The sequence below is a fragment of the Argopecten irradians genome, chromosome 8, assembly GCF_041381155.1.
Source record: "Argopecten irradians isolate NY chromosome 8, Ai_NY, whole genome shotgun sequence".
NCBI classification, from domain to species: domain Eukaryota; kingdom Metazoa; phylum Mollusca; class Bivalvia; order Pectinida; family Pectinidae; genus Argopecten; species Argopecten irradians.
In genome coordinates this window covers 9,288,636-9,315,289 of record NC_091141.1, presented here as the reverse complement: position 1 = coordinate 9,315,289, position 26,654 = coordinate 9,288,636, and the positions used below count along the sequence as shown (strand labels likewise).

The window sequence follows — 26,654 nt, the reverse complement described above, 5'->3', positions numbered from 1 at the left end:
GTATGATGTTGGTAATCTTGTGATGATCTATGAATGAGATTACAGGTCCGTATTGTTGGTAATCTTGTGATGAATGAGATTACAGGTCCATATTGTTGGTAATCTTGTGATGATCTATGAATGAGATTACAGGTCCGTATTGTTGGTAATCTTGTGATGAATGAGATTACAGGTCCATATTGTTGGTAATCTTGTGATGATCTATGAATGAGATTACGGGTCCGTATTGTTTGTAATCTTGTGATGATCTATGAATGAGATTACGGGTCCGTATTGTTGGTAATCTTGTGATGATCTATGAATGAGATTACGGGTCCGTATTGTTGGTAATCTTGTGATGATCTATGAATGAGATTACGGGTCCGTATTGTTGGTAATCTTGTGATGATCTATGAATGAGATTACGGGTCCGTATTGTTGGTAATCTTGTGATGAATGAGATTACAGGTCCATATTGTTGGTAATCTTGTGATGAATGAGATTACAGGTCCATATTGTTGGTAATCTTGTGATGATCTATGAATGAGATTACAGGTCCATATTGTTGGTAATCTTGTGATGATCTATGAATGAGATTACAGGTCCGTATTGTTGGTAATCTTGTGATGAATGAGATTACAGGTCCGTATTGTTGGTAATCTTGTGATGATCTATGAATGAGATTACAGGTCCGTATTGTTGGTAATCTTGTGATGATCTATGAATGAGATTACGGGTCCGTATTGTTGGTAATCTTGTGATGATCTATGAATGAGATTACAGGTCCGTATTGTTGGTAATCTTGTGATGAATGAGATTACAGGTCCATATTGTTGGTAATCTTGTGATGATCTATGAATGAGATTACGGGTCCGTATTGTTGGTAATCTTGTGATGATCTATGAATGAGATTACAGGTCCATATTGTTGGTAATCTTGTGATGATCTATGAATGAGAGTACAAACATTTTCTTTCTAGATGACGACTCTCTGGGCCAGCGAATGGAATCGAAACTACCATTCAAAGACCGAGTGAGGAAAATATTCAGTGAGTGCCTTCTTACAAACTTCTCAATCATCAACTCATTGTAAAATCGAAGATGTAATCACCTTCTGTATACAATTAAATTGGTAAATAACGGAACAGGCAAAACATGAATGGGAAATTAAAATACCAAACACCATGTTACTTTCATGGAGATATGTTCGCGATTTCAAAAACCATTGCTATGATCGCAATACTGTCCTCGAAATACTGTATACAAACCTTTCATGACTACTAAACTTCGCTCTTTCAGTTTCAAAACACTTTCACTGAGATTAAAGTTTCGCAATTTTTAAAATTGAATTTAATTGTGCAATAATCGTCTATTTTGTGGAAATAAACTTTAGCAAATTTACTTTGATCACAGAATTTGTAAAACTAAATTGCATGCAAAAGAAGATGGTTTACAGAATTAAGGCATATATGTTGCCCTACAGGAAGTCACAATTGTGGCAAAGATTGTATATTTAGGAATTAAGATAATTAGTAAATACATGTATATGTTGCCCTACAGGAAGTCACAATTGTGGCAAAGATTGTTTGTGTAGGAATTAAGATAATTAGTAAATATATGTATATGTTGCCCTACAGGAAGTCATAATTGTGGCAAAGATTGTTTAAAGGATTGTGATGACGACCCAACAAAATATAAGGGAGGCAACCCACTGCTGATTCCCTTGTTATGTGGCTGGGAAAGGTATTGTGTTGGATTACCTTGTGATAGTGGTGGCAAGAGAAGATAAAAGATAAACTATTGACATGCCATCTTTTGGTGATTTAGTTCACATTTTAATTGAAAAAAAAACATTGGAAAATTATCAGTTATTTATCAGTTATAAGTAAAATCTAAATCATGGTATAAAAAAACTCTATATTCTATATGTTATAATTTTTCATTAAAGATGCTCCACCGCTGACAAATGGTATTTTTTCACTATCAAAAACAGGACCAGACGATTTAGTATTTTTCTTCAGTTACAAAAGTTACTTACTTTACACCATTACCATCGTTGAAAAGCTTGAGTTTCTCATTTTACTTCAAGTTAAAATTACAAAAAATAATTAATTGCATCCCGAAAAAATTCTGTGGCACTATATCCTATATGGAATGAACTACTGATTGTGCATGGACCAAAGGCAAAATAAGTTATTTTATATATTTTTTTGTGTTAATCAGACATATAAATACACGATTAAACACCAATTATTGTTCAAATGATGGATATCATTTATGTTCTGTCGGCGGTGGAGCATCTTTAAAGTTCCACTGTGATATATATATAAGTATATTCTAATTCAATTTAACAAGAGATGCTAAACCGACTTTAAGATACAAAAATAAGAACTGATTAGGCACTAGGATGTTTTAGCTTTAATTAGTTGTAATTTGACTGATTGTAATAAAGACTCAGCTACTGTATAAATGCTATATGTCTGATATCACATAATTTACCATTCCACAGACATGTATGTAAGATGAAACCTAACCACAAACGAGTGGTGATGTATCGTGCTCCGTGTGCTCGGCGACTACGTAGTATGGAGGATGTGTTTACATTCCTAATGCTTTGTGATTCCCATTTAACCATTGACATGTTCTGTTTCGACCCAATCCTTCATGTACACACAGAATTTGTTCCCGTTAAGGTGAGTGATAGATGCTATTAATAAAATGTTGTCAAATGCATTATGATATTTTTTAACTGAATTCAGTATATCTAAGACTTGTAATAATTGCCATGAACATAGTATACATATTTGTACATGTTTATTATAGGTACATTTGAAATATTTATAAATACAAAAATCTAAGTGCACAATGGAGGACAGTTAATAATAGGTTTATAAAATTGATAAAAGCAAGGAAAAGAAAACGTGATGAATGAAATTGACATTTAGAAAAGATCTTCAGATATTGTATACTAGAAAACACAATTTTTCGAGAATTTGAATTTTAAACTAATAATTTCTTGAGAATTTAAAAATTGAAATTTTTTTCAGACTTTTTGTGACATCAAGGACTTATCTTATGGTAAGGAAAATGTGCCAATATCTTGTGTTAACGCTCATGACAGACAGTATCCAGATTATGTAGAATATTCTAACGTCCGAATACCAGCCAAGGGAGTAAAGCTTAACCTTGACCCTGACTTCCTGGTGTGCTGCACCTGTACAGACGGCTGCCAGGTAAGTACTATAACATACTGATATCAAACGCAATAAAGACCTCTCAAAAATGATTGGTCATGAAACTGAGTGGGTTAAAATGAATTCTTTCTCTTGACTAATTCTAAAATTGAGATAAAAATAAAGTTTTGAAGAAGGAAATTTCTGTGAAAAAAGGAAATGTTGATAATAAAAAATTAGCTTTTTTTCCTATCCACTTACTACATAATTATGTATTCACCTTCTGTCAAATCATTTATCATGAACTTTTATGGCTAAACCTTAAGCATGGATGTTCTGTCCAAACCTTAACCATGGACTTTCTATCAAATACCTTGATTTATATCACAGACTTGTTTGTGATGTTAATATCCAGCCTTTCTTCCTATATTTTCTATCAGATACCCAGACACTCATCAGATTTCTTTGGTGTCCTAATTTTTATTGAATGTTGATAATGTGTTTGTGGGTCTACAGGATAGGACCAAATGTGAGTGTCAACAGTTGACAGTGGAGGCCACTGGGATTGTAGAGGGAGGCAAGAAGAACCCTAATGCTGGGTACGAACACCGAAGACTCAAGGAACCGCTAACTACAGGGTTAGTTATAAGACTGGTACTCACCGTGCTCACTAAAACCATGAATAAAGTAACATTTTGTGTATCATAAGCTCAAGACAAATGTAAAATGTGACTTGTAAAGATTTGTTTTTAAAATTTAACATAGATTTGATTTTTATAAGATGATCTTGGACAAAAAATCTTGACAATATTTATGTTTTGTCACCCTCTTCAGATATTAAATTTGTGTTTACAGGGTGTACGAGTGTAATTCGCGCTGTAAATGTGACAACCGTTGCTGCAATAGAGCTGCCCAGAATGGTCTGAATGTCCGTCTACAGGTGTTCAAAACAGAGAAAAAGTAAGTCATAGAACAAATAGGCAGTTATATCAATAATCAATGTTACTGTTTAGATTTTAACTATTTATTCACTATTATAAAAACTGTTGGTGCTAGAGATCAGAACTGTTGTATGATGTAAGCTGTTTTTTTATTGGTTAACAAAGGCTGAGGTTACTGTTGTATGATGTAAGCTGTTTTTTGATTGGTTAACAAAGGCTGGGGATTACTGTTGTATGATGTAAGCTGTTTTTTGATTGGTTAACAAAGGCTGGGGATTACTGTTGTATGATGTAAGCTGTTCTTTTATTGGTTAACCAAGGCTGGTGATTACTGTTGTATGATGTAAGCTGTGTTTTGATTGATTGACAGAGGCTGGGGATTACGGTGCCTTGATGATTTGCCGTCTGGTGGGTTTATATGTATTTACGCTGGCCAACTACTCACAGAGCAGGGCGCCAATGAGGTAAGACACGAAGGTTGATGAATTCTGTACTAACTAACACAGTATACATATTTATAAAAACTTACAGTTTGACTCGTTTCTATCGTTACATTTTATACCTGACTATGTTTTGGCAACGATAAAATGCCACATAGGTCTTTTTCCCACCTTGAAACTTTTCGCAATGATTAATTTTCGCAATTTCTGCTCCTGTGCGAAATACTCGAAATTAAAACACATGATGATAAGTTGGTGTACAGTACTTTCTGTTACTAGATATATTACAGTAATTAGATAATAGGGGCCGCGGTGGCCGAGTGGTTAAGATGTCCCGACATATTACCACAAGCCCTCCACCTCTGGGATGCGGGTTCGAATCCCATGTGGGGCAGTTGCCAGGTACTGACCGCTGGTCGGTGGTTTTTCTCCGGGTACTCCGGCTTTCCTCCACCAACAAACCTGGCACGTCCTTACATGACCCTGGCTGTTAATAGGACGTAAAAATAAAGAAACCAAAGTAATTAGATATGTGGGTAAGCAGTAATTCTCAGCTGTGTTGTGCTAGAATGTCCATACTTAAATGCTAAAGACCACTATAAGATATTTTATTGTGTTACCAGGATGGCCAGCAGTATGGTGACGAGTACTTGGCTGAGCTGGATTATATGGAGGTGGTAGAGAGACAGAAGGAAGGATACGAGAGCGATGTAGATATAGATGAGGGTGTGGGTGGAGAGAGTGATGAGGACGATGACGACAGTGATAGACGATTCAGCGACAGTGACAGGTAATAAAGAGATATATAAAAGACAATAACAAATATGATGTGGCGCTGTGATGTAAGCCGCAAGTATGTTGGCTAGGCGATTATTTTAGAAAACTTTACTCTAATTTAAAAAGTGAAGGAAAAGCTACAGTATAAATTGTCAAAACAAGCCCTTGTCTATTCTGGATTCCTGTCTATTTTGGCATAATTTTATGTCATTTTCCTTCTTAATTCATAATAATTAATACCTGAATAATCTGGAAACCTGGCTATAAACCGACCAAATATCTGTACCCTGTGGCATCTAGTTTAGACAAATTACCCTGGCTATACCGACCAAATATCTGGTCCTTGTAGCATCTAGTTTAGACAAAAAACACTGGCTATACCGACCAAAAATCTGGTCCCTGTGGCATCTAGTTAAGACAAATTACACTGGCTATACAGACCAAATATCTGTGCCCTATGGCATCTAGTTTAGACAAATTACACTGGCTATACCGACCAAATATCTGATCCCTGTGGCATCTAGTTTAGACAAATTACACTGGCTATACCGACCAAATATCTGGTTCCTTGGTAAACCTGGCTATACGACCAAATATCTGGTCCTTGGCATCTAGTTTAGACAAATTACACTGGCTATACCAACCAAAAATCTGGTCCCTGTGGCATCTAGTTAAGACAAATTACACTGGCTATACCGACCAAATATCTGGTTCCTCTGGCATCTAGTTTAGACAAATTACACTGGCTATACCGACCAAATATCTGGTCCCTGTGGCATCTAGTTAAGACAAATTACACTGGCTATACCGACCAAATATCTGGTCCCTGTGGAAACCTGGCTATACCGACCAAATATCTGGTCCCTGTGGCATCTAGTTAAGACAAATTACACTGGCTATACCGACCAAATATCTGGTCCCTGTGGAAACCTGGCTATACCGACCAAATATCTGGTTCCTGTGGCATCTAGTTAAGACAAATTACACTGGCTATACCAACCAAAAATCTGGTTCCTGTGGAAACCTAGCTATATCGACCAAATATCTGGTCCTTGTGGCATCTAGTTTAGACAAATTACCCTGGCTATACCGACCAAATATCTGGTTCCTGTGGCATCTAGTTTAGACAAATTACACTGGCTATACCACCAAAAATCTGGTCCCTGTGGAAACCTGGCTATATCGACCAAATATCTGGTCATCGTGCATCTAGTTAAGACAAATACACTAGCTATACCACCAAAATCTGGTTCCTGTGGAAACCTGGCTATACCGACCAAATATCTGGTCCCTGTGGCATCTAGTTTAGACAAATTACACTGGCTATACCACCAAATATCTGGTCCCTGTGGAAACCTGGCTATATCGACCAAATATCATCTGGCATCTAGTTTAGACAAATTACACTGGCTATACCGACCAAATATCTTGTTCCTCTGGCATCTAGTTTAGACAAATTACACTGGCTATACCAACCAAAAATCTGGTCCCTGTGGCATCTAGTTAAGACAAATTACACTGGCTATACCGACCAAATATCTGGTCCCTGTGGAAACCTGGCTATACCGACCAAATATCTGGTCCCTGTGGCATCTAGTTAAGACAAATTACACTGGCTATACTGACCAAATATCTGGTCCCTGTGGAAACCTGGCTATACCGACCAAATATATGGTCTCTGTGGCATCTAGTTAAGACAAATTACACTGGCTATACCGACCAAATATCTGGTCCCTGTGACATCTAGTTAAGACAAATTACACTGGCTATACCGACCAAATATCTGGTCCCTGTGGAAACCTGGCTATACCGACCAAATATCTGGTCCCTGTGGCATCTAGTTAAGACAAATTACACTGGCTATACCAACCAAAAATCTGGTTCCTGTGGAAACCTGGCTATACCGACCAAATATCTGGTTCCTGTGGCATCTAGTTAAGACAAATTACACTGGCTATACCAACCAAAAATCTGGTTCCTGTGGAAACCTAGCTATATCGACCAAATATCTGGTTCCTGTGGCATCTAGTTTAGACAAATTACACTGGCTATACCAACCAAAAATCTGGTCACTGGAAACCTGGCTATATTGACCAAATATCTGGTCCTTGTGGCATCTAGTTTAGACAAATTACACTGGCTATACCAACCAAAAATCTGGTCCCTGTGGAAACCTGGCTATACCGACCAAATATCTGGTTCCTGTGGCATCTAGTTAAGACAAATTACCCTGGCTATACCGACCAAATATCTGGTCCCTGTGGCATCTAGTTTAGACAAATTACCCAGGCTATACCGACCAAAAATCTGGTCCCTGTGGAAACCTGGCTATACCAACCAAATATCTGGTACCTGTGGCATCTAGTTTAGACAAATTATACTGGCTATACCGACCAAATATCTGGTTCCTATGGCATCTAGTTTAGACAAATTACACTGGCTATACCGACCAAATATCTGGTTCCTGTGGCATCTAGTTTAGACAAATTACACTGGCTATACCGACCAAATATCTGGTTCCTGTGGCATCTAGTTTAGACAAATAACACTAGCTATACCGACCAAATATCTGGTTCCTGTGGAAGCATGGCTATACCGACCAAATATCTGGTTCCTGTGGCATCTAGTTTAGACAAATTACCCTGGCTATACTGACCAAATATCTGGTCCTTGTGGCATCTAGTTTAGACAAATTACCCTGGCTATACCAACCAAATATCTGGTTCCTGTGGCATCTAGTTTAGACAAATTACACTGGCTATACCGACCAAATATCTGGTTCCTGTGGCATCTAGTTTAGACAAATTACACTGGCTATACCGACCAAATATCTGGATCCTGTGGCATCTAGACAAATTACACTGTTATCTAAAAGGTTTGGTAGTGGTAATAACATAAATAAAGAAAAATGTCTGTATACTAGTAAATTGTTTAACCAGTTGTTCACTATTGATTTCAGTGATTTCTCTGCGAATGATCAGGGAGAAAATGCTTCTACAAATTTGATGGACATGGCAAATCCTCATCGTACAAGGTAAGTGCAGCAAAGTTGGTACTAATTTGGTGTGTTTTGTTGCGTTGACATTTTGTATCTTTGTATGTCTGTAAGGAAGTGATGACCTATCTCATAACTGATATTCTTCTGCTATCAAAGGTTTAATGTCTCCTTATTTGCACAGGCATAACATGATGTCAGTTTGAAATTAATTACATCCAAAAAATCAATAGTTCATTGGTTTGTGAAATCAAAGATGAACAAACTATTTCTCTCAGTGTATCAGCATGTCTATCCAGCTCTCTGTCTGGAAGTTGGCTACTTTGAGAAGAACGAAACTTTATCTATAATAGCTCTCATATGACTTCTTGCAATTTTGGTCTTAAAGCGAGGAGATAAAATTTTGACAAACCAAACTTTTACTTTCTGGCTACAAGGGTAACAAATTTTCGGCTGTGTAGCATTCGTCTTGGAAATGAATCCTTGTTTTTATTCTAAATCTGACTTTCCGATCGGCAGATTTTGTTTTCATACCTCTCTAAAAACATCTGAATGGTGTAAAAGCCTGATGTTATTGTGGTGTCACATTAGAGACATCAATGTTGCATATTGATTTGGATAAATGATTGTTGAAAATAAATCAAATTGTAATACCCAGGTATGTTGAAAATCGATGGATTTGTAAATGTATTTTATTTTATCAAGCAGTTAAAAAGGAATAACTGGTTTTAATGTCACTAGTTTACAAACCTTTATTTTCCGTACCGCTATGAATTATAAAAAAAATACAATAATAAAGTTGTAGTTTTAGAGAGGAAGACTAACAGGTATCATTATATTACATACATCAGAACTTTAATGAGTAAAGTTTCTTGGTGTGTTGAACATCACATGTTCCAGATTATTTCTCCTAAATGTTACTATTTATCAAATCATAATTATACCCCAGTAGAGTGGGGAGGGGGGATATACTGGAACATTTGTCTGTCTGTCTGTCTGTCTGTCTGTCTGTCTGTCAATCTGTAGACACAAATTTGCCTGACAAACTCCTCCTAAACTACTCGACAGATTTTGATAAAAATTGGTGCACAGAACCCTGACATAAAAAGGAGTTGAGTAAACTTCATAGGGTTCTGCAATGTCCCCTATTAATGGAGTTAAAACTAAGTTTGTGCAGAGGGAGTACAAGTGGTCCACTCTGGTGACAGTTCTAGTTATAATTGTATTACTTAGTTGTTTTAGGGAGGAGATACTATTTATAATTATTAATACTATCTGCTGTAGTTACTAACACTGTGAGAGTCTGTGTGTATAAATTGTTGTATTTAACCTCTGCCTTAGGTTGTTCACTGGCTCGGAGTAAGTATAATTCTGCCAGAGAGCCTGTTGACTGACCAGCATGGACAAGCATGGGTCAACCTTATTGCCAAACATATTGTTCAAGTTGAACAGTTCATATTTCAGTTAGCTGGAGTTATGATGTTGAGCCCTAGATTTTAGTGAATGGCTTTGATATGATTTCCTTATTTGCTTGTATGTCTGATCAGGCCATGGATTTTGTTCTGCACCTACTAATTGTCTTAAATGCTTTACTAATTACACGTAAAAACAGCAGGGAAAGATGGCTGCAGTCATGATTGAATATAAAATTTCTTTTTAAAATGTAAATTAATGAGAACTAAACTTTAAATAAGCTTAAACAAGCTGTTACATTAGTTTCAAATATGTTGATATGGAAAATGGAGAAAAAAAACTCTATTAGAAGTGTGGTTTTTATTTTTTTTTTTTTTGTAAATAAAATGATTATTGCTGAAGTAATTTTCAGAAAATGAAAAAACATACCAAAAGAGAATTGTGGCACTAAAAGGATACATTATATTTTCATGAAATTTAACATTTCCTTATACAATATAGAACATTTGGCAATATAATGATCAAAGATGTAACCCTAACCAGGTTCTGCATGTGACCAGTTATTCCCCTTGAAATCATATCCTTGCATCCTTGTCTCTACAGAGATTACTCTACATTGTCTTGTGATCCGCTATTAGACATCTTATTTTTGCTGCTTTTTATTTACAAAGCATTTACTGTACATTTGCAGAATTTGAATTAGACCATGCAGTTGACTGCTTGCTTACTTATAAATTAACAAGTGCTTGTATTTGTTGTAGTAGTTGTACATGTTCTGTTATTTGTAGGAGTTCATTAATGCATTTACATTTAAAAGGAGGAGGGTGAGGGCAGACAGTGTGAACCATTACTGTACTGGTACTGTCCATTTGATTAAATGCTAACGTCATTGGTAATGGAAAACATATTAGCATAATGTATTGTTGTGCACTGTTCCTGTTCTTTCTGGATATAGCATTAAAGATGGCCGCATATTCTTTGATTAGTTGAATACCGTAAAAATTTGTTAAAAGCCTGCACCAGTGTAATTTCCACAGGTACTTTTTGGGACTGGAAATGCTGAAAAAGTACTTCTACCAGTATAATTTCTGCATCAAAAATTTGGACAAAAAACGATGTCCAGGAAGTCCCAAAAGTGAAGATTTATTTGCAAATATTCAATGATTAGGGAAGACTGGTTTCATAAAGAAACAACCATTAAAAATACACTGTGTTTGTTTTCTTTTTATCGGCAACATCGCAGTCTGAAACGTAAGCGTGAAGTATGGTGTGGTAGGGAAAAATGTATGCACATATACGGAGAGGACTTTTTCTAATAAAAGTACCTGGTACTCATGGGGCTAACTACAATTATCTAAGTTTTCAGAAGTATAAGGGCCTACTACTGTAAGGAGGTACTGCATTAGAGTATTTTCATGTATAAATATCAATGAATCAATATCTTATAATAACTTCAATTAGTTCTACCTTGAATTTATGGGAAAACTAATTTGGGGCATTGTTAATCAGACAGAAATTATCATTAAAAAGTATGGAGCTGTGCTTCAAAATGACCCCAAATTTAGACCACTTTGAATAAAAATTGTCATACAAATTTTGTAATCTGCCAATTGCAATAGTTTTATCATGTCAGCTGTCCTTTTTTTCTGGTCTTAGATGGGTTGAAATTCTTCATATTTTGTCGAAGATTTATTTTGTGCAAGACAGGAGTAGAATTTAATTTTTAAAGCCACTATCCATTTTCGGCAAGTTGATAAAATTTCAACTCGCCAAATCAGAAATTTGCTTGCCGCTTTGAAAATAAAAATTAAGGTCAAGATTAAAAGCAACCAAATTTGTTGACATTTATTACATTTATTTATTGTCGGTAACAATTATGTTGGACATTTTTAGTAAAACTAGCTAGATATGATTAAAGTATCACGTCTGATTCTCTGATTGTCTATATATTGAGAATAACAACTGATGCAATATTTTTCAACTCACCAAGTCAAAAATCAACTCGCATTTGGCCAGTTGGCGAGTGTTAATTTCGAACCCTGCAAGATTAATCAAATTTAGAACTAGTTTCATATCAAGGTGAATTTATTCCTGTACTCTTGTAAACATTTTGAAAACTTTTTTTGGGATGTGTGGGGAGGTGGGGTAAATATTTTCTGTCACTCAACCTTGAACATCTGTAAATGTTATAACTGTTTTAAAACTGACTAAAAAAGGAAGAAAAAGGACTATTTCTAGTTTGTATATGAAACCAGAAGATATCACATTTTTTATCAAATTACTTCTGTATATGTGTAGACTTTGAATTTAAAGACTTACCTAGTACTAATTTCATTAACTCTGGGAGTACATTTAAACATAAATTTTAAGTCAAATCACATTGTCTACAGAACATCATCACGACTTGAGAAGAAGAGCGATAAAGACGACAAGAAATCTATTGGTAAAATCGTACTGCGACGAGATTCATCACGTTCTGGAAGTAAGGATGATGAATGGTAAGGAAGTCCCTCTGTATAAAATCTTATTCTTCACTGTTTTATTTTGTCAGTTTCCCATTTATGTTGCAACTTTATGCTAATTGTCAGTATTGGTTTAAAATATTTGAAGTAATATGTAAGTGGTGTGGAAATTTCTTATTGTGACTGTTCTGTTTTGTCATTTCCTGTTGTTTGGGTTAAGAAATTAGAACGTAGTTCCAAAGCAAAACAACTTCTAATTACAGCAAATTAACAAATTCAATGAATCCAAGTTAACAATAATCATCTTTTCAATTTTTCTAGTATTCATGTGATATTGAGCAATTGGCTATGCTGACCTTTGCTGACCTCTATAAAGCCTTGAACTTTCCTGACCTTGATGACTGACCTTTTGGAGAATTTTGTTTATTTCTAGGTACACAAGTGGCGACATAAAGAAGCAGAATCAACAAAAGTAAACAACTTTTATTAACGATCTATGTCAAACTAACGTAAACTGTACTCCCTTATACAGTACACAACTTCCTGTTTTACCGTGAATATAGAACAATTCATGACTCATTCTTGACTGATATTCAGTCACAATATAAGCTTGAATACTGATTTTGGTGACACAATAATTTAAAGATAGATTCCTGCATATTTATGCTCAGTTTTTGTTCTTCACAAAAAAATTGTGTCTTTTGTATTTTTCCTGTGTTGTATAATTTAACATTATTATCATACAACCCAGGAAAAATATTTTTAAAAAGTAAATATTTACAGAAAGCAAAAATTGAATGCCATTATGTGAAACCATCTTTAAATTATACATTTATAACCATTATAACATGATCCCATTAGATTTGTTACCATGTGTCCTTACTCTAGCTATACTGTTCACATGGATATATACGTGTGTTGAATTTCATATGTAAACATTTCACATATTTGTTTTTTCCGCAATAGACATACTGTACATTCGAACTTGTAGAAATCATATATACGTACACAAAATATTTTGCGTTTGGTATAAAATGTATTTCCATGGTAAAAGGGTCTTCATATAATTAGTGCAAAGTTTTAGCACTTGTATAACCTAGATCATGAAACACGAGATGAGTACAATCTTCTAGCCTTGTGTATCTGCCCAATAAGACACATAGAAATATGACCTAGATACTGTACAACACTTTTTTTTTCATGGATGGATTATTTTCACTTTATTCTGTTTTTTTAATTGAAATCTGCAAATTACAAACAGCAACAAAATATTCAGAAATTCATTCAACTACCTTGGAACAATAGTTTCATATAAAACAAAGAACTATGTTCATGTATTATCATAGGTATTGCTGAACTTCAAAAGTTTACCTTTGTCAATATATCAAGTTAAGGAAATTTTGAAATACTGACCCCATGAATTTATACTATAAACGTGGATATTGTCACAAGCAGTTATTTTTGCAATTTGTAAGAGTAAACATTTGGCATCCGTGTTCTTTTCATGATGTATATATATATTAAACTTCGGTCTTTTGACAATAAAGTTTAAATACATTTGTTTGTATTCGTAAAAATTTTACACGCAGAGAAAATACCACTGAGTAATTAGCAGAAATTCCTCCTGGCGTAAATGTCCATGATTACAGTTGTATTATATTTGCTATACGATACTTTCTTGTGGCACATTAAACATACAATCCACTTACACAGAAACAGTTATGTTACAATACCTTTAAGTGTAAGGTTTGATAGGACCTACTCCTACATAATGCACACAGTCCTAACCCTGGTTCAGTTTGAAACTGAACTGTTTTACAGTACTCAAGAAACTCAAAGTAATTCAGGCTAACTCATTCACCCTTGAAGACACATTTGGACTCTTCTACTGCAAGACCTGGGACAGCCCATTATCAAATTTTAGGGGTGAAAGGGTTAGATATTTTCTGTTATCTTGAATGGAAAATGAAGATTATAGATCAAAAAGAGAGGATTACTTCATTTCTGATCTACGGACCATTTGCTGAGGCTGTTTGAACAAGCTAATTGCTTCCATATCACATGAACTGTTTACCAGAGTCTATATTTTATAGATTGACTTCTAACTAATCATCTTTCAGAATTTCAGATTTCCTACTTGATTTCCTGTCTTGAGTTGTCTTTCATAAAATAATCATATGTTTTCTTAAAGCCTATAGTTAAGGTCATGAAAAGTTTTGTTCAGAATTATATGAAAATATTCCCATGAAATATATATAGCTTTTGTCAAAGCTTATTCCTTAGATATTGTCAGCTATACTATTGGTATCATATGTACACTGCCACAAGCTTGTAGACTAGCTGCTAGATTAATTACCACACCTGCACATTTTCATCAATCAATCATTGGTCCATCACCATCTGCTGTCAGAGAGCATATTGGTGCTCACATGCATTTTATTCACCTTGTAAAGTCAGGAAAGAAACTGTTCTTTAAACCAAGGATTTAAAAGTGAGAAGGATTTGTCACTGTCTCTTTACACTACTAAACCCACGCTAGAACGAACCAGAATAATAACCATTTTTCGCAACAAAGCTTAATAAATTTCATGATGTCTAGTCCTTGTTTTAAGGACGGAAGATTTAGAAGAAATGTCTAAATTTTTATTAAAAAATATGGCAGCTCATGAAATGACGGTGCACTTCAGAAAGTAAGACAGTAAGCCTGGCACTTGCAAGCTACATCAAAAGTTGGGCCGGCGGATATCAAAGGAAAATCAATCGTCGCCTAACGTAATGGTCAGTTCACAAACACAAAAGCGCTTGCAACATATTCGTCCAAAACTCTAAGTGACAAATCCTTCTCACTTATAAATCCTTGTTTAAACCAACTTATTTTCGCATTGACTATAAATTCAATGTTTTAATGTCCTACAATCTTTTCACAGCAATTTAATTTTGCAATTTACGATTATACGGTTCTACTTTACCTTTACTAGGAACATTTTCACGGCAGTTAAATTTACATAATTTCTTATCATTCAATAAAGTAATTACACAAAATTTTATCACATGTGAAGATAAGTTGGTTAACATAAGAAAAAATTCAGTACATGTAATATACCAATTAACGCTTGGTGACATGTACAGATTGTGGATTGTTTAGGGAGATTGGCTTGTGTTTGGCATGTTAGATAAGGAAGCTGGTGTATAATATGCTTATGAGTAGTAGATCTCATGTAGTCTGTGACATAGTCATTTACTTCTTGTAGTACCTGTATACTTATTGTGTTATCCTCATATGGTGTAAACATACATAGTTTCAAGTTTGGTAGCACAAAATATTACCATTATTTATTTACCTATAAATTGTTACTTTCGTGTGATCAATATCTTTCACTTGGAAAACAAATGTGAATTTCGTGTGAAGTTGTTTTACATGGATTTCACAGGAAAACCCATTCACATAAATCAAATTTCACATGAAAAAATTACAATTTCTTTATATCTAATAATAAAAAATATAAAATTCGAATTTGCAACTCATGCCAAATTTATTGTGTTCTGATAATTAGATCAGATTTTGCGTGGGTACCACCATTATGATAAGACGAAAGATAACATTTACTACTGAAATACGTACAGTGTATGTTTGCAATATCTTAATCAATATCATCAATCAAATAGAGCTTATCATATATAGACATACTGCTTAAAGTAATATGTGTATATAGTCATAGCTAATATCATCATACTGGCTGCTAATTAGTTCTAGACACAAGGTTTTACTTAGCCAAATCAAATGACCTATAACATCTTGTAACGTCATTTGTGAATGGTTAATTAAGCCTTTGGTTACCTTAACACTGTCTTGGCGCCAGGTGTCACCAACATTCCTTAACCCGAGGAAATTCAATAAAATCAAAACATTGTACATGCACTGATTCTTTTGTCTAAATTAGGAATAAGGATTCAGATTTTGATAAAGAAATTTCCTTTAATTAATTATGGTATAACTATAGTAATAAAAAAATCATTTTTACTAAGGAAAGATGATGAATCCAGTCCTTGATGCGAAGCTTTAGTGGGTAATACATTCTGTTGTCTATAATGTTATCACTATCTGCGTTTGATGGTGAAAAAGACATTGTAGGTGAAATTCATTCCAAGTTTTCTGTATAATGTAGGAACTTTATTATTTCTTTGTCAGGGTCAAGGACGGTGAATCGAGGTACTGTATATGGCACTGTTACCAGGGTTACTGCACGGTCTGACCAGTTGTTTTCTCACCCCCACATGTTTTCATCTCTCTCTACCACCATGTTCATATTCTCTTACTGGTCATTATGACAATGGCTATAAAACAATGCTTCCATTGATACGGAAGTGACACAATTAAATTGTCATTGTTGAGGGTGTCTTACATGACGTTTCTATATTCATCATCAGATGGTGGGCTATTCAAATCGCCTTTCGTCCGTGGTCCGTCGTCGGTCCGTCCGTCCGTCCGTCCGACCGTCCGTCCGTTAACAATTCTTGTTACCGCTATTTTTCAGAAAGGGGCCATCTTGGATTTTGATAGTTAAAGTTTGTTACCGCTATTTCTCAAAAAGTGCTGAAGGGATCTTTCTCAAATTTCATATACAGGTTCCCCTAGGACCCTAATTGTGCATATTGCATTTTGGGACCGATCGGTCAACAAGATGGCCAACAGGCGGCCATCTTGGATTTTGATAGTTAAAGTTTGTTACCGCTATTTCTCAAAAAGTGCTGAAGGGATCTTTCTCAAATTTCATATACAGGTTCCCCTAGGACCCTAGTTGTGCATGTTGCATTTTGGGACGGATCGGTGAACAAGATGGCCGACAGGCGGTCATCTTGGATTTTGATAGTTAAAGTTTGTTACCACTAATTCTCAAAAAGTACTGAAGGGATCTTTCTCAAATTTCATATGTCGGTTCCCCTAGGACCCTAGTTGTGCATATTGCATTTTGGGACTGACTGGTCAACAAGATGGCCGACAGGTGGCCATCTTGGATTTTAATGGTTAAAGTTTGTTACCACTATTTCTCAGAAAGTACTGAAGGGATCTTTCTCAAATTTCATATACAGTTTCCCCTTGTATCCTAGTTGTGCATAGTACATTTAAGGACTGATCCATAATGCCTTTCGGGACTGATCGCTAAACAAGATGGCAAACCGGCCGCCATCTTAGATTTCATTGTTGAAGTTTGTTACCACTATTTCTTAGAAAGTACTATAGGGTTCTGTCACAAATTTTATATGTAGTGTGTTTGAAAAAGATCCCTCTTTCCATTGTCAGACATAGATCATTCTTTGGTGGGTGCCAAGATCCCTCTGGGATCTCTTGTCTTTAATCTAACACATCAACTTGAGCCATATACAGTCAGATTAAACACTCTGTTTCCGGTCTGTGACTGGTGTTGTCATCAGCTCTGCATGTGAATGGTGTTGGATATGGTGTGAACATGTTAGTTACCTATCATGAGAATGACTCACTAGTGCATTGCATGCCATGACAGTAACACTAGTATTCTAACTTCAAATCATATAAAAGTCTGAGGGTTAAAATTGTCTCTCTTCTCAAGTAACAGTAGTGTTCAAATTTTAAGTCCAATGGAAGCCTGAGTGTTGTCTTCCCTTTCTTTGTAACAGTAGTGTTCAAATTTTAAATTGGTGAAGAATTGTTCTCATCTCCCCTACAATGAAATGCCACAATGACGACACATATTGTTTTCCAGTAACCAGTGTGGGAGTTATCACAGTAACAATGAGGTCAACATTTGCCAGTTCTGTGATTATACTGTTTGTCAAAAGCTATCAAACTAAAGATCTTCAGAAATAAACTTGGTACAACTAAGGAGTTTGACAGTTTCAGAATTTAGACAAATCGCATGTGGTGCTATCTTTGGAGATCTGGTAGCGCTCTATTGTGTATGATTCGATGCACTAGGGCTCTTGGTGTTTAGAGTTCAGTTTTTGTTTTATATCATTCTTTTCATTGGGTGACCAGTTAGACAAAGTGATCATGATATACTACTAACACATAGCTAGTGACCAGAATCTAGCCTTAACAAGTATTGTTAGCTTACAGACATGGAATTGTTAGTTTTTCTGAAACAGAGTACATTTATTCAAATATGTCTTGTCATTATACAATACCTGTACATGTTAAAATATGGAAGGACCCTGGTAAGTAAAGAGAGTATAGGTCATACTAACATGTTCTGGGGACTGGACAATTTAATGCAAATAAGTGAATTCTTCAAACAACTGTTATGCAAGTAGCTGTAGTCCTCTGTATGCTGCATACATGTAAAGTTTGTAATGTATAGTTACATGGTTACCGTAAGCTAACAATGTAGTAAGACAAGATCCTGGTTTTCCAAAGCCACCACTGCATCATCCATTGTCTTGCAGGTTTGATGTGTCTTTATCAGGGGGAAATATTTGAAATTATTTATTTAGAAGTGATTTTATTTATCTCAACTTTGTTTGCTAGTCTATTATCGTCTATAGTGCTGCATGTTTGGATCAAACTGTAGTGCTTGGGGAATATGTCATAAATATTGAGAGCAGAATGAAAATGTTCTGATAAAATAGATTAAGCATTAAAAACATAAACCCCAGGCAAGGAAATAATCTTATTGTCAGACATAAAGTTGAATTTTCCTTATGATGGAGGAAGAAAACGTTTTATCATAGTTGTCAATAACAATCACAAGTAATAACAATTTACATACAATGTATTTCATTCCTATGGTATGTGAACGGTCTCCACACAAAAAAATTTATTTTTCTGTGACATGCCTACGAGTGACTCCTAAGTTTCAGACATAAGATTGAGTTAAGCAATGACTGAAATGCATACCTTAAGAATGTAATTTATGGTATATATATGCCATGTACCTTAGTGTCCATTGACCCTCTCAATATGCAAACCCAAAGTTACCTTGCTATGAATAGCACTGACCAGTAAGGTGATTAGTAGTCAATGAACTTTGACATTGATATGACCTTGACCCTTGCCCTAACCTCTGACTGATCTTGGTGGGAATTTCATGTAGATTTTGAGTTGATCAGAAAATGACCCTTGACATTGATTTAACATTGATCCTTACCTTGATCTTTGACTTTTCTTGGTGGAAACATTATGTACGATGTGAGGTGATCTGAAAATGACCTTTGATATTGATATATCATTGACCTTTGCCCTGATTTCTGACTGATCTTGGTAGATATATCACATAAAATTTAGGTAATCAGGAACTGACATTTGACATTGATATACTATTGACCCTTGACCTGACCTCCTACTGAGGTTTTGAATGACCTTTGTGACCTGACCTTGTTACTAATCTGTCTTTGTAGGTCAGTGAGGTTCCAGGAAAGTCCCGAGAAGAATGCTGCGACAGCTGCCTGGGTGAATAAAGTGGACAAGGACAATCCTATCACCATCGACGACGACGAAGATATGGATACTGGAGAGTCCAAACCAGACCTGAAAAAGTCCGGTTCAGTAGACTCCTTCGGGATGGACTCAGATTCTCTGCCTGATCTGGACACAGATGCTACACCTAAAGAGGAAAGTCAGAAATCAGAAAAGAAAGAAGGTACTTAATTATATTCAGAGTTAGATGTCAGAGGACCAATAAAACATACAGTAAATGGTGCAATCGCAACATAATCTGATGTCCTGTATATTAGGGACATCAATATTACTGATACTGCATGTGTTTACATATTAAATAAGTTTTGCCAAAATTAATCATTAACATATTACAATCTTGTAAGATGATTCTAGTAATATGGCTCAATTTTCATATACATTTGTTACTAAGCATCAGAAATCAAGAGAAAAAACATATCGGAATATTTCTTCTGTTGTCTGGCATTAAAGGTTGTTAATAAAAAATTTAAAAAGAAATGCTATATTTTGTAATTCTGACTTAGCAATGTCACAAAAAAACAATATATGACATGATTTTAAATATGATGATCCTCCCTAAGTATTATGTTTTAACTTCATATTTCTTATGGCTTTATTTTACAGCTGCCAAGGCTCCAATAGTATACCCAGACCCAGTCAGGACCTGCTTAACAGGTATGTACAGGTGATATCTTCAGGTTGATCACAGGTAACACCTAAGTAAAGGTTGTAATTAGTGTTCCTTATTCTATTCTAGTTTGTTATAGAAAGGCTTTTTGTTCTAATTTGAAAATTTGTTCTGTTGCAGCTCGCAGAAGTACATCTAAGACATCTCGGTTTAAGAACTTACCTGATCCTAAAAAGAAACTCCCACCAGAGGAGAACAAGATTGAAGAAATAGAGGAAGGTGGGTAGGATCTTAGTGCACGTTATCACTGAGGACTCTACCAAGAGTTATTTCCCTTTCTATTTGATGAAATCACACAAAACAACTTAAAAATATTGCCTACAATTATTGCCTTTAAGTAACCCACTGCCAGCAATTGACAGATCAACTTCGGTCAATCAAACTGCTTATATACTGGGGATGTTCTTTGTATTGTGTATGCTACAACATTTGCTCCAACATTGAATAATTACATGTGCCCTTGCAGGCACGACTACATACTACGTGGTGATTGGTCAATTTTATGACACCATTTTAAATTCTATACCAGGTCGCGAGTGTGTGTAGATTTGTCACTGTATAATACTGGATAAAGTTGTGGAAAATGTGTAGTTTGTTTTTAATAGACAAATAAATGTTCTGAGTTGACTAATTATGGGCGATTTTATACAGATGAGGAGAAGAAGGATGAGAAACCAGGCACAAGGTACTACTTCCATGATGGACAAGAATGTTATATCATGGACGCCAAATCCATGGGAAACATCGGGCGTTACCTCAATGTAAGTTAAAAAATCTTCTTTTTTTTTCAATTTTTTTTTTATTCAATATATGCATGTAAATAACAATGTTTTTCCTTTCACAGAAGGACTTTCATACCAATTTCCATATTTTAATTGATTATTTCAATTATGCACTTCCACCACTTTCACATTAATTACATATAGAATCATTGTTTATACATTCATTAAAAAAAAAAGTTACTTTAAGGGGAGGGGGATGAGTTAAAAAATCTATAGTGAACAGCAGACGTTATCTCAATGTACGTTAAATAATCTATAGTAAACATCAGACGTTATCTCAATGTGAGTCAAAAATCTATTGTAAGCATCAGGCGTTACCTCAAAGTAAGTTAAAAATGTATAGTTAGCAACAGGCTTTACCTCAATATGAGTCAAAATTCTATATATATAGAAGTTATAAATTTATAGGAAACGAATGACTTTGATTCAGGCTAGAAATCTAAAGAAAATATAAAGCTCATTGAAGATTAGAAATCTTTAGAATACATCAGGTTTTGTTTTAAGTTGTGAGTTAAGATGCATTGTAAACATTAGCGTGTTGTCTTAACATGTAATAAGATGTCAATGGACATTGCCAGCCATTATTTGAGTGTAAGGTAGAGAAATACAGAAGTTTATAATTTTAACAATTTGTAGACTTATCTGTAATATTTTAGTATTTCATTTTATGCTCTTTGTCTTTACAGCATAGCTGTTCCCCAAATGTGTTCGTTCAAAACGTGTTTGTAGACACGCATGATCTGCGCTTTCCATGGGTGACTTTCTTCGCTGGACAGTAAGTTAAATTTCTTTTTTATAATCAACAGAAATACACAAACATTCTTCTAGAAATGGTCTGCAGTATATGTTATTTAATTGTGGATTATTTTAATAATACTCATGTCATAAAATTGAGACAGGGATGTTGTGTTACCAATGTTGATTGTGTCCTACCACATTCTGTAGGGTCTTGTCCTTTTTGCTTCAATACCTGAAGGCAGGGGCTTTCATACTTTATAGTTCAGTAAAAATACGAAAAATAGAGGCCTTACCTCCAAATAATTGCAACAGAATTTGTTTTCTGCTTTTTGGGTTGGAGGATCTTAGTATTTTACCATGAAAAAAGTCGCCAAAAATCATATGTTCGGAAAGTCGTTTTTTCAACACCCGAAAAATAAGAAAATATAAAGAAATCACACTTTTGACCACTTTTAAAGTACAATATCTGCTATTTTTGCAATACTTGAAATATGAAATCGGGTATATAGTAAGACAAACTTTAGGTTAGTACAAATAAGTTGAAATGATACAATAATTTCAGTCAATCCAAGAAATAAAGAAGGATGAAAACGGCTCAAAACCTTTTGAATTTAGCTAGCATTCAGTTTTTGTTCTTTTTAGATGCAAACATTTATAAAATCTTACCCTGAACTAAATCAGTTTATGTTTAATGCCTTAAAGAATCACATTTTCTCTGATATTAATGCATGATCGATAATACATAAGCTAAAAAAAAACTAAATATTAACATGACAAGTTGACAGATCGTGCCAATTTGAAGTGTTTTTATACTAAGATTTTTGGCAAAACACCCATTTTCGAAGTTAATATTTCGGAAAATAAAAAAGCAAATGCTTCCAAATATGTTATATCCTTTTTTGTATATTTTTTACTTGTTATTTTGATCATTTGTTGTAAAAACGGTATAAATATGCACATCTTATTTAGAAGTAAAAACTTCCTATCACGTTAATTTGGCTGAATACCAAAATATGTCGAAGTCCATATATCTGCAATACAAAAATCGTAATTTTTTGAATATGCTAAAGCTTTATTCGTTTGTCATAAAATTTTGCCAGTAAATAAAGCAGAACTCTGATGATTTTCAGCTATAAAATTGAACTTGAACTTTTATTTTATTCCTTTATCTCATTGAAAATTATATAACCCCCATCCGGTTCCATTATGGAAAAATGAAAAACTGACCTATGCAAATATTTGATCAAAAAGAAACTTCAATCTCACTTTATAAAGAGCGCTCCATTATGGTGGTAATATCTGCCAAAGGATTTTGCAATCTGATTAGTCACAAAATAGATATTCACATTTTTGATATTTCAACTTAAGGACCAATTAGAGATGTTTAGTCAAATTGGCACTAAATGAGGATTTGATCGACCTAATGTCTTTTATGTTTGGGGATATCTTGATATAGTAGTCTCTTTTAGATGAGTATAGCCTACATAGAATCTGAATTAATAACTATCTAAACACTTGAGACGGTACTTACTGAATAATTCTTGAATGAAAAAGACATATCATTCAATTTGGACTTCAAAATATCATTGGAAAAGGCCAAAAGACCAAATTTGAGCAACCATGTTATCTCAGGTAGTGAAAGTAAAATGTTTTACTTTTAAAGCCTTTAATCAACAAGTTTTATTTAAAAAGATTCCACCAAAATGAGTATCAATGGCGTTGTTGATAATAACAATTTTTTATCTGAACAATCCAACAAAAGCATATTTGGCTGTTGCAAGGACATTATTATGCAATTTTCATGCTGTCATACTTTTTCCCTGTGTTGATTTCAACTTGTGTTTTTGGCAATCTGTGCTGTCCTTATAACGTTCTTGTCATACATTAATTTTCTAGTATCTCATGATAACCATGTAAGTTTATATTTGGCTTCAAAGTTGGCAAATTATGCAAATATCCATATTTTTTCTGGGTCAAACAAATAACACTTTCCCAAATTTTTATTTGTGGCAACTTTTTTTCTTGTATAAAACAAAATCAGATCTGTATGAAAAACAAAGAAAAAATTCTGTTGCAATTATTTTGGGGTAACACCCTATCTTTACTGGACTATTACAGAGCTATCCAGTTTTGAAGAATTTTGTGATTCCAAAACAAAGTTATCAGAGGCATAAAATATCAATTACTTTGTTTTTAAAAAAAGTCACAGAAATGGGGAAAATGTGCATTTCCTTTATCTAGTGTATACTGTGAACGTACTAAAATTAGCGATAGTTTTATTTTAGCGCTTTTGGCGTTAGGTTTGATGGTATCTTAAACATTGACAGAAACTAAATTATTCATTGATCACATTAGATATAATTTTTCTAAATTTATCCAAAGTATTTAAATGTCAGTTTCTAAAAGCTGATTTGTGCATTTGCTGTTTTTGCTAGGTACATTCGAGCTGGTACAGAACTGACATGGGACTACAATTACGAGGTGGGAAGTGTGCCTGGTAAAATCCTCTATTGTTACTGCGGATCAGCAGACTGCCGAGGACGCCTTCTATAATCATACGCATTAGTTTAGGCGGCTTTAAATAGGTTATAAGATATCAAAAATCAGGCGTGAGGCTGTATATGAATGTCAGAGAAAATCAGAGGGGATCGGGAGAGACTGAAGGTCTATCAGATAGAGTATCCTCAATTGTCACAGATACAAACATCCTCTTTATTCGAGGTCAGCTAATGGTAGAATGTTTTGTGTCTGATTTTTGTGTGAATGTTGAAAATGAGAAATGTTTGTTAGAAGCAATAAGGCAAAGTAAAGTGATGACCAATCAACTAGTCAGTTTGGGTGTGAGTGAGCATGGTACATCAAGTCATTCAGATCATGTATTAACCTCATGTTCATGTAGCTTTCTCTCTTGTGTTATATCCTGTCTGCTCATAGTTACATACAAAATCTTGTTATTAAAAATAATTGCAATAATAGTTTTAATGTATGCTATTTTTGTATGAACGTATTGAACAATACAGTCGCATAGTAAATGTCTTGTTGAAGAATCAAAATGTTGAAATTTAAACAAGAACATTGCTTGAGGTTTTGAGGCCTTTATTTCAATGTGAGGCTATGGTGAAGATTGGACTGCTCACAGGAGTTTAAAATTAGGGAAGATATCTTGTATAGATAATTTGAAAAGGTGAAAAAGGATTTTTTTTCACCATGTCTTAAACATTCATAACTACACAAATGGTGAAAAACTACGCAATACAAAAGGGGAAATAAATACGCTTTTTGTGTTTGTTATATACTAAGGTTAACATAAGAGAAATGATAGGATTGTGTTAGTTATATAAAAGGATTTCGATTTTTTAAAATAACGAAATTAGAGGAGCAAAAGGGAGACAATTGTGATTCATGGAGTGATGGGCTAAGGAATGATGTTGATGACATGAGGAGGGTGAAATAATTGTGACCAAAGGAAAAATGTTGTTAACAGAAAAATGGGAGATGATCTTGTCCATAGAAGGAAAGGGGAGAAAATCATGTCCAGGAAAGAGAAAAGGGAAACAAACATGCTGGTATGTACAAAATGATAAATTGTTCAGATAAACAAGTGGTAGATATTAGTCATGTCAAGGGATAGGGGAAATAATCATGTCCAAAAGAGAGAGAAAAGGGGAACAAACATGCTCGTAGGTACAAAATGACCAAACTGTTCAGATATACCAGGGGTTGATGTTAATCATGTCAAGAATTGGGGGAATAATCATGTTCATAGAAAGAAAGGGGAGATAATCATAGCATGGAAGAAAAAGTGAGATAAGTACATGTATGTCCATAGCAATAAGGGGCTGGTAGCCATGTACATTAAAGTTTGGATAAAAATTGTTTGTATTAATACGGAAAATAGAAACAATATATAGAAACAATGGAAATTTAATGTTGTTGATGTTTATATGGACAAAAAGGGAGGAGAGCTTTTAGGAACAAGCTGCAATGATGAAGCAGGTAACCTACCTTGGACAATTTGGTGGAAAAATTCCTATTCATGAAGAAAATTTATTAAGTAGTGTTATCCTTTTTTATAGGGGATCTAATGTATACAATGTTAACATAATGGCCATGGTTACTGCAACAAAGGGAGATAACTGTGTTCCTGATATAGGGGGGATAACTCCTCAACATCCTGGTAAATAAGGAGAGAACTGTGTATATTACACTATTTACAACCTGATTTGTAAGTTTATGAGAAGATGATGTATGTAAGCATGATGATATAGGATTTATATCCGGCAGAAGTGAAGATATTTTCCTTCTGTTGTATTGATATGTCTTTAATGACATAAACTGACTACAGTCTGGAATATAGGATCTTATTATTGTAACATAATAGTTGTCATATTTTTGTAAAATTGGTCAACTTCAGGCATGTTGTAAATAATGTTGTAAAAGTTGAAATTCTATTGATATAAATGTGTCTTATAATTCTAATAAAAAAAAATCAACGTTACCCTAATGTGTTGTTGTCAAATGAAAATCTTACCTTGTGACATAGAAAGAAAGACCATGTGGCATAGAAAGAATGACCATGTGACATAGAAAGTATGACAGTTTGGCATAGAAAGAATGACCATGTGGCATAGAAAGAATGACCGTGTGGCATAGAAAGAATGACCGTGTGGCATAGAAAGAATGACCATGTGGCATAGAAAGAATGACCGTGTGGCATAGAAAGAATGACCGTGTGGCATAGAAAGAATGGCCGTGTGGCATAAAAAGAATGACCATGTGACATAGAAAGAATGACCATGTGGCATAGAAAGAAAGACCTTGTGACATAGAAAGAACGA

At 34.6% G+C, this 26,654-nt stretch overlaps 1 protein-coding gene across 1 annotated transcript in view; it reads left to right on the top strand.

Annotated features, from left to right (window-relative positions):
- LOC138328962 (histone-lysine N-methyltransferase SETDB1-B-like) overlaps positions 1 to 26,314 on the top strand; it is a 52,385-nt gene extending 26,071 nt beyond the window's left edge. The window contains exons 22-40 of the mRNA XM_069275668.1: positions 959 to 1,027; positions 1,616 to 1,721; positions 2,488 to 2,671; positions 3,026 to 3,211; positions 3,668 to 3,789; positions 4,007 to 4,111; positions 4,463 to 4,556; positions 5,156 to 5,322; positions 8,269 to 8,343; positions 9,646 to 9,663; positions 12,108 to 12,215; positions 12,613 to 12,651; positions 16,369 to 16,389; positions 19,551 to 19,792; positions 20,233 to 20,283; positions 20,417 to 20,515; positions 20,948 to 21,057; positions 21,765 to 21,853; positions 24,252 to 26,314. Of these exons, the coding sequence (XP_069131769.1) occupies positions 959 to 1,027; positions 1,616 to 1,721; positions 2,488 to 2,671; positions 3,026 to 3,211; positions 3,668 to 3,789; positions 4,007 to 4,111; positions 4,463 to 4,556; positions 5,156 to 5,322; positions 8,269 to 8,343; positions 9,646 to 9,663; positions 12,108 to 12,215; positions 12,613 to 12,651; positions 16,369 to 16,389; positions 19,551 to 19,792; positions 20,233 to 20,283; positions 20,417 to 20,515; positions 20,948 to 21,057; positions 21,765 to 21,853; positions 24,252 to 24,369 (2,003 nt within the window). The 3' untranslated portion in view covers positions 24,370 to 26,314. The remainder of the gene's footprint in view (positions 1 to 958; positions 1,028 to 1,615; positions 1,722 to 2,487; positions 2,672 to 3,025; positions 3,212 to 3,667; positions 3,790 to 4,006; positions 4,112 to 4,462; positions 4,557 to 5,155; positions 5,323 to 8,268; positions 8,344 to 9,645; positions 9,664 to 12,107; positions 12,216 to 12,612; positions 12,652 to 16,368; positions 16,390 to 19,550; positions 19,793 to 20,232; positions 20,284 to 20,416; positions 20,516 to 20,947; positions 21,058 to 21,764; positions 21,854 to 24,251) is intronic.
- Positions 26,315 to 26,654: the final 340 nt, after the last annotated feature.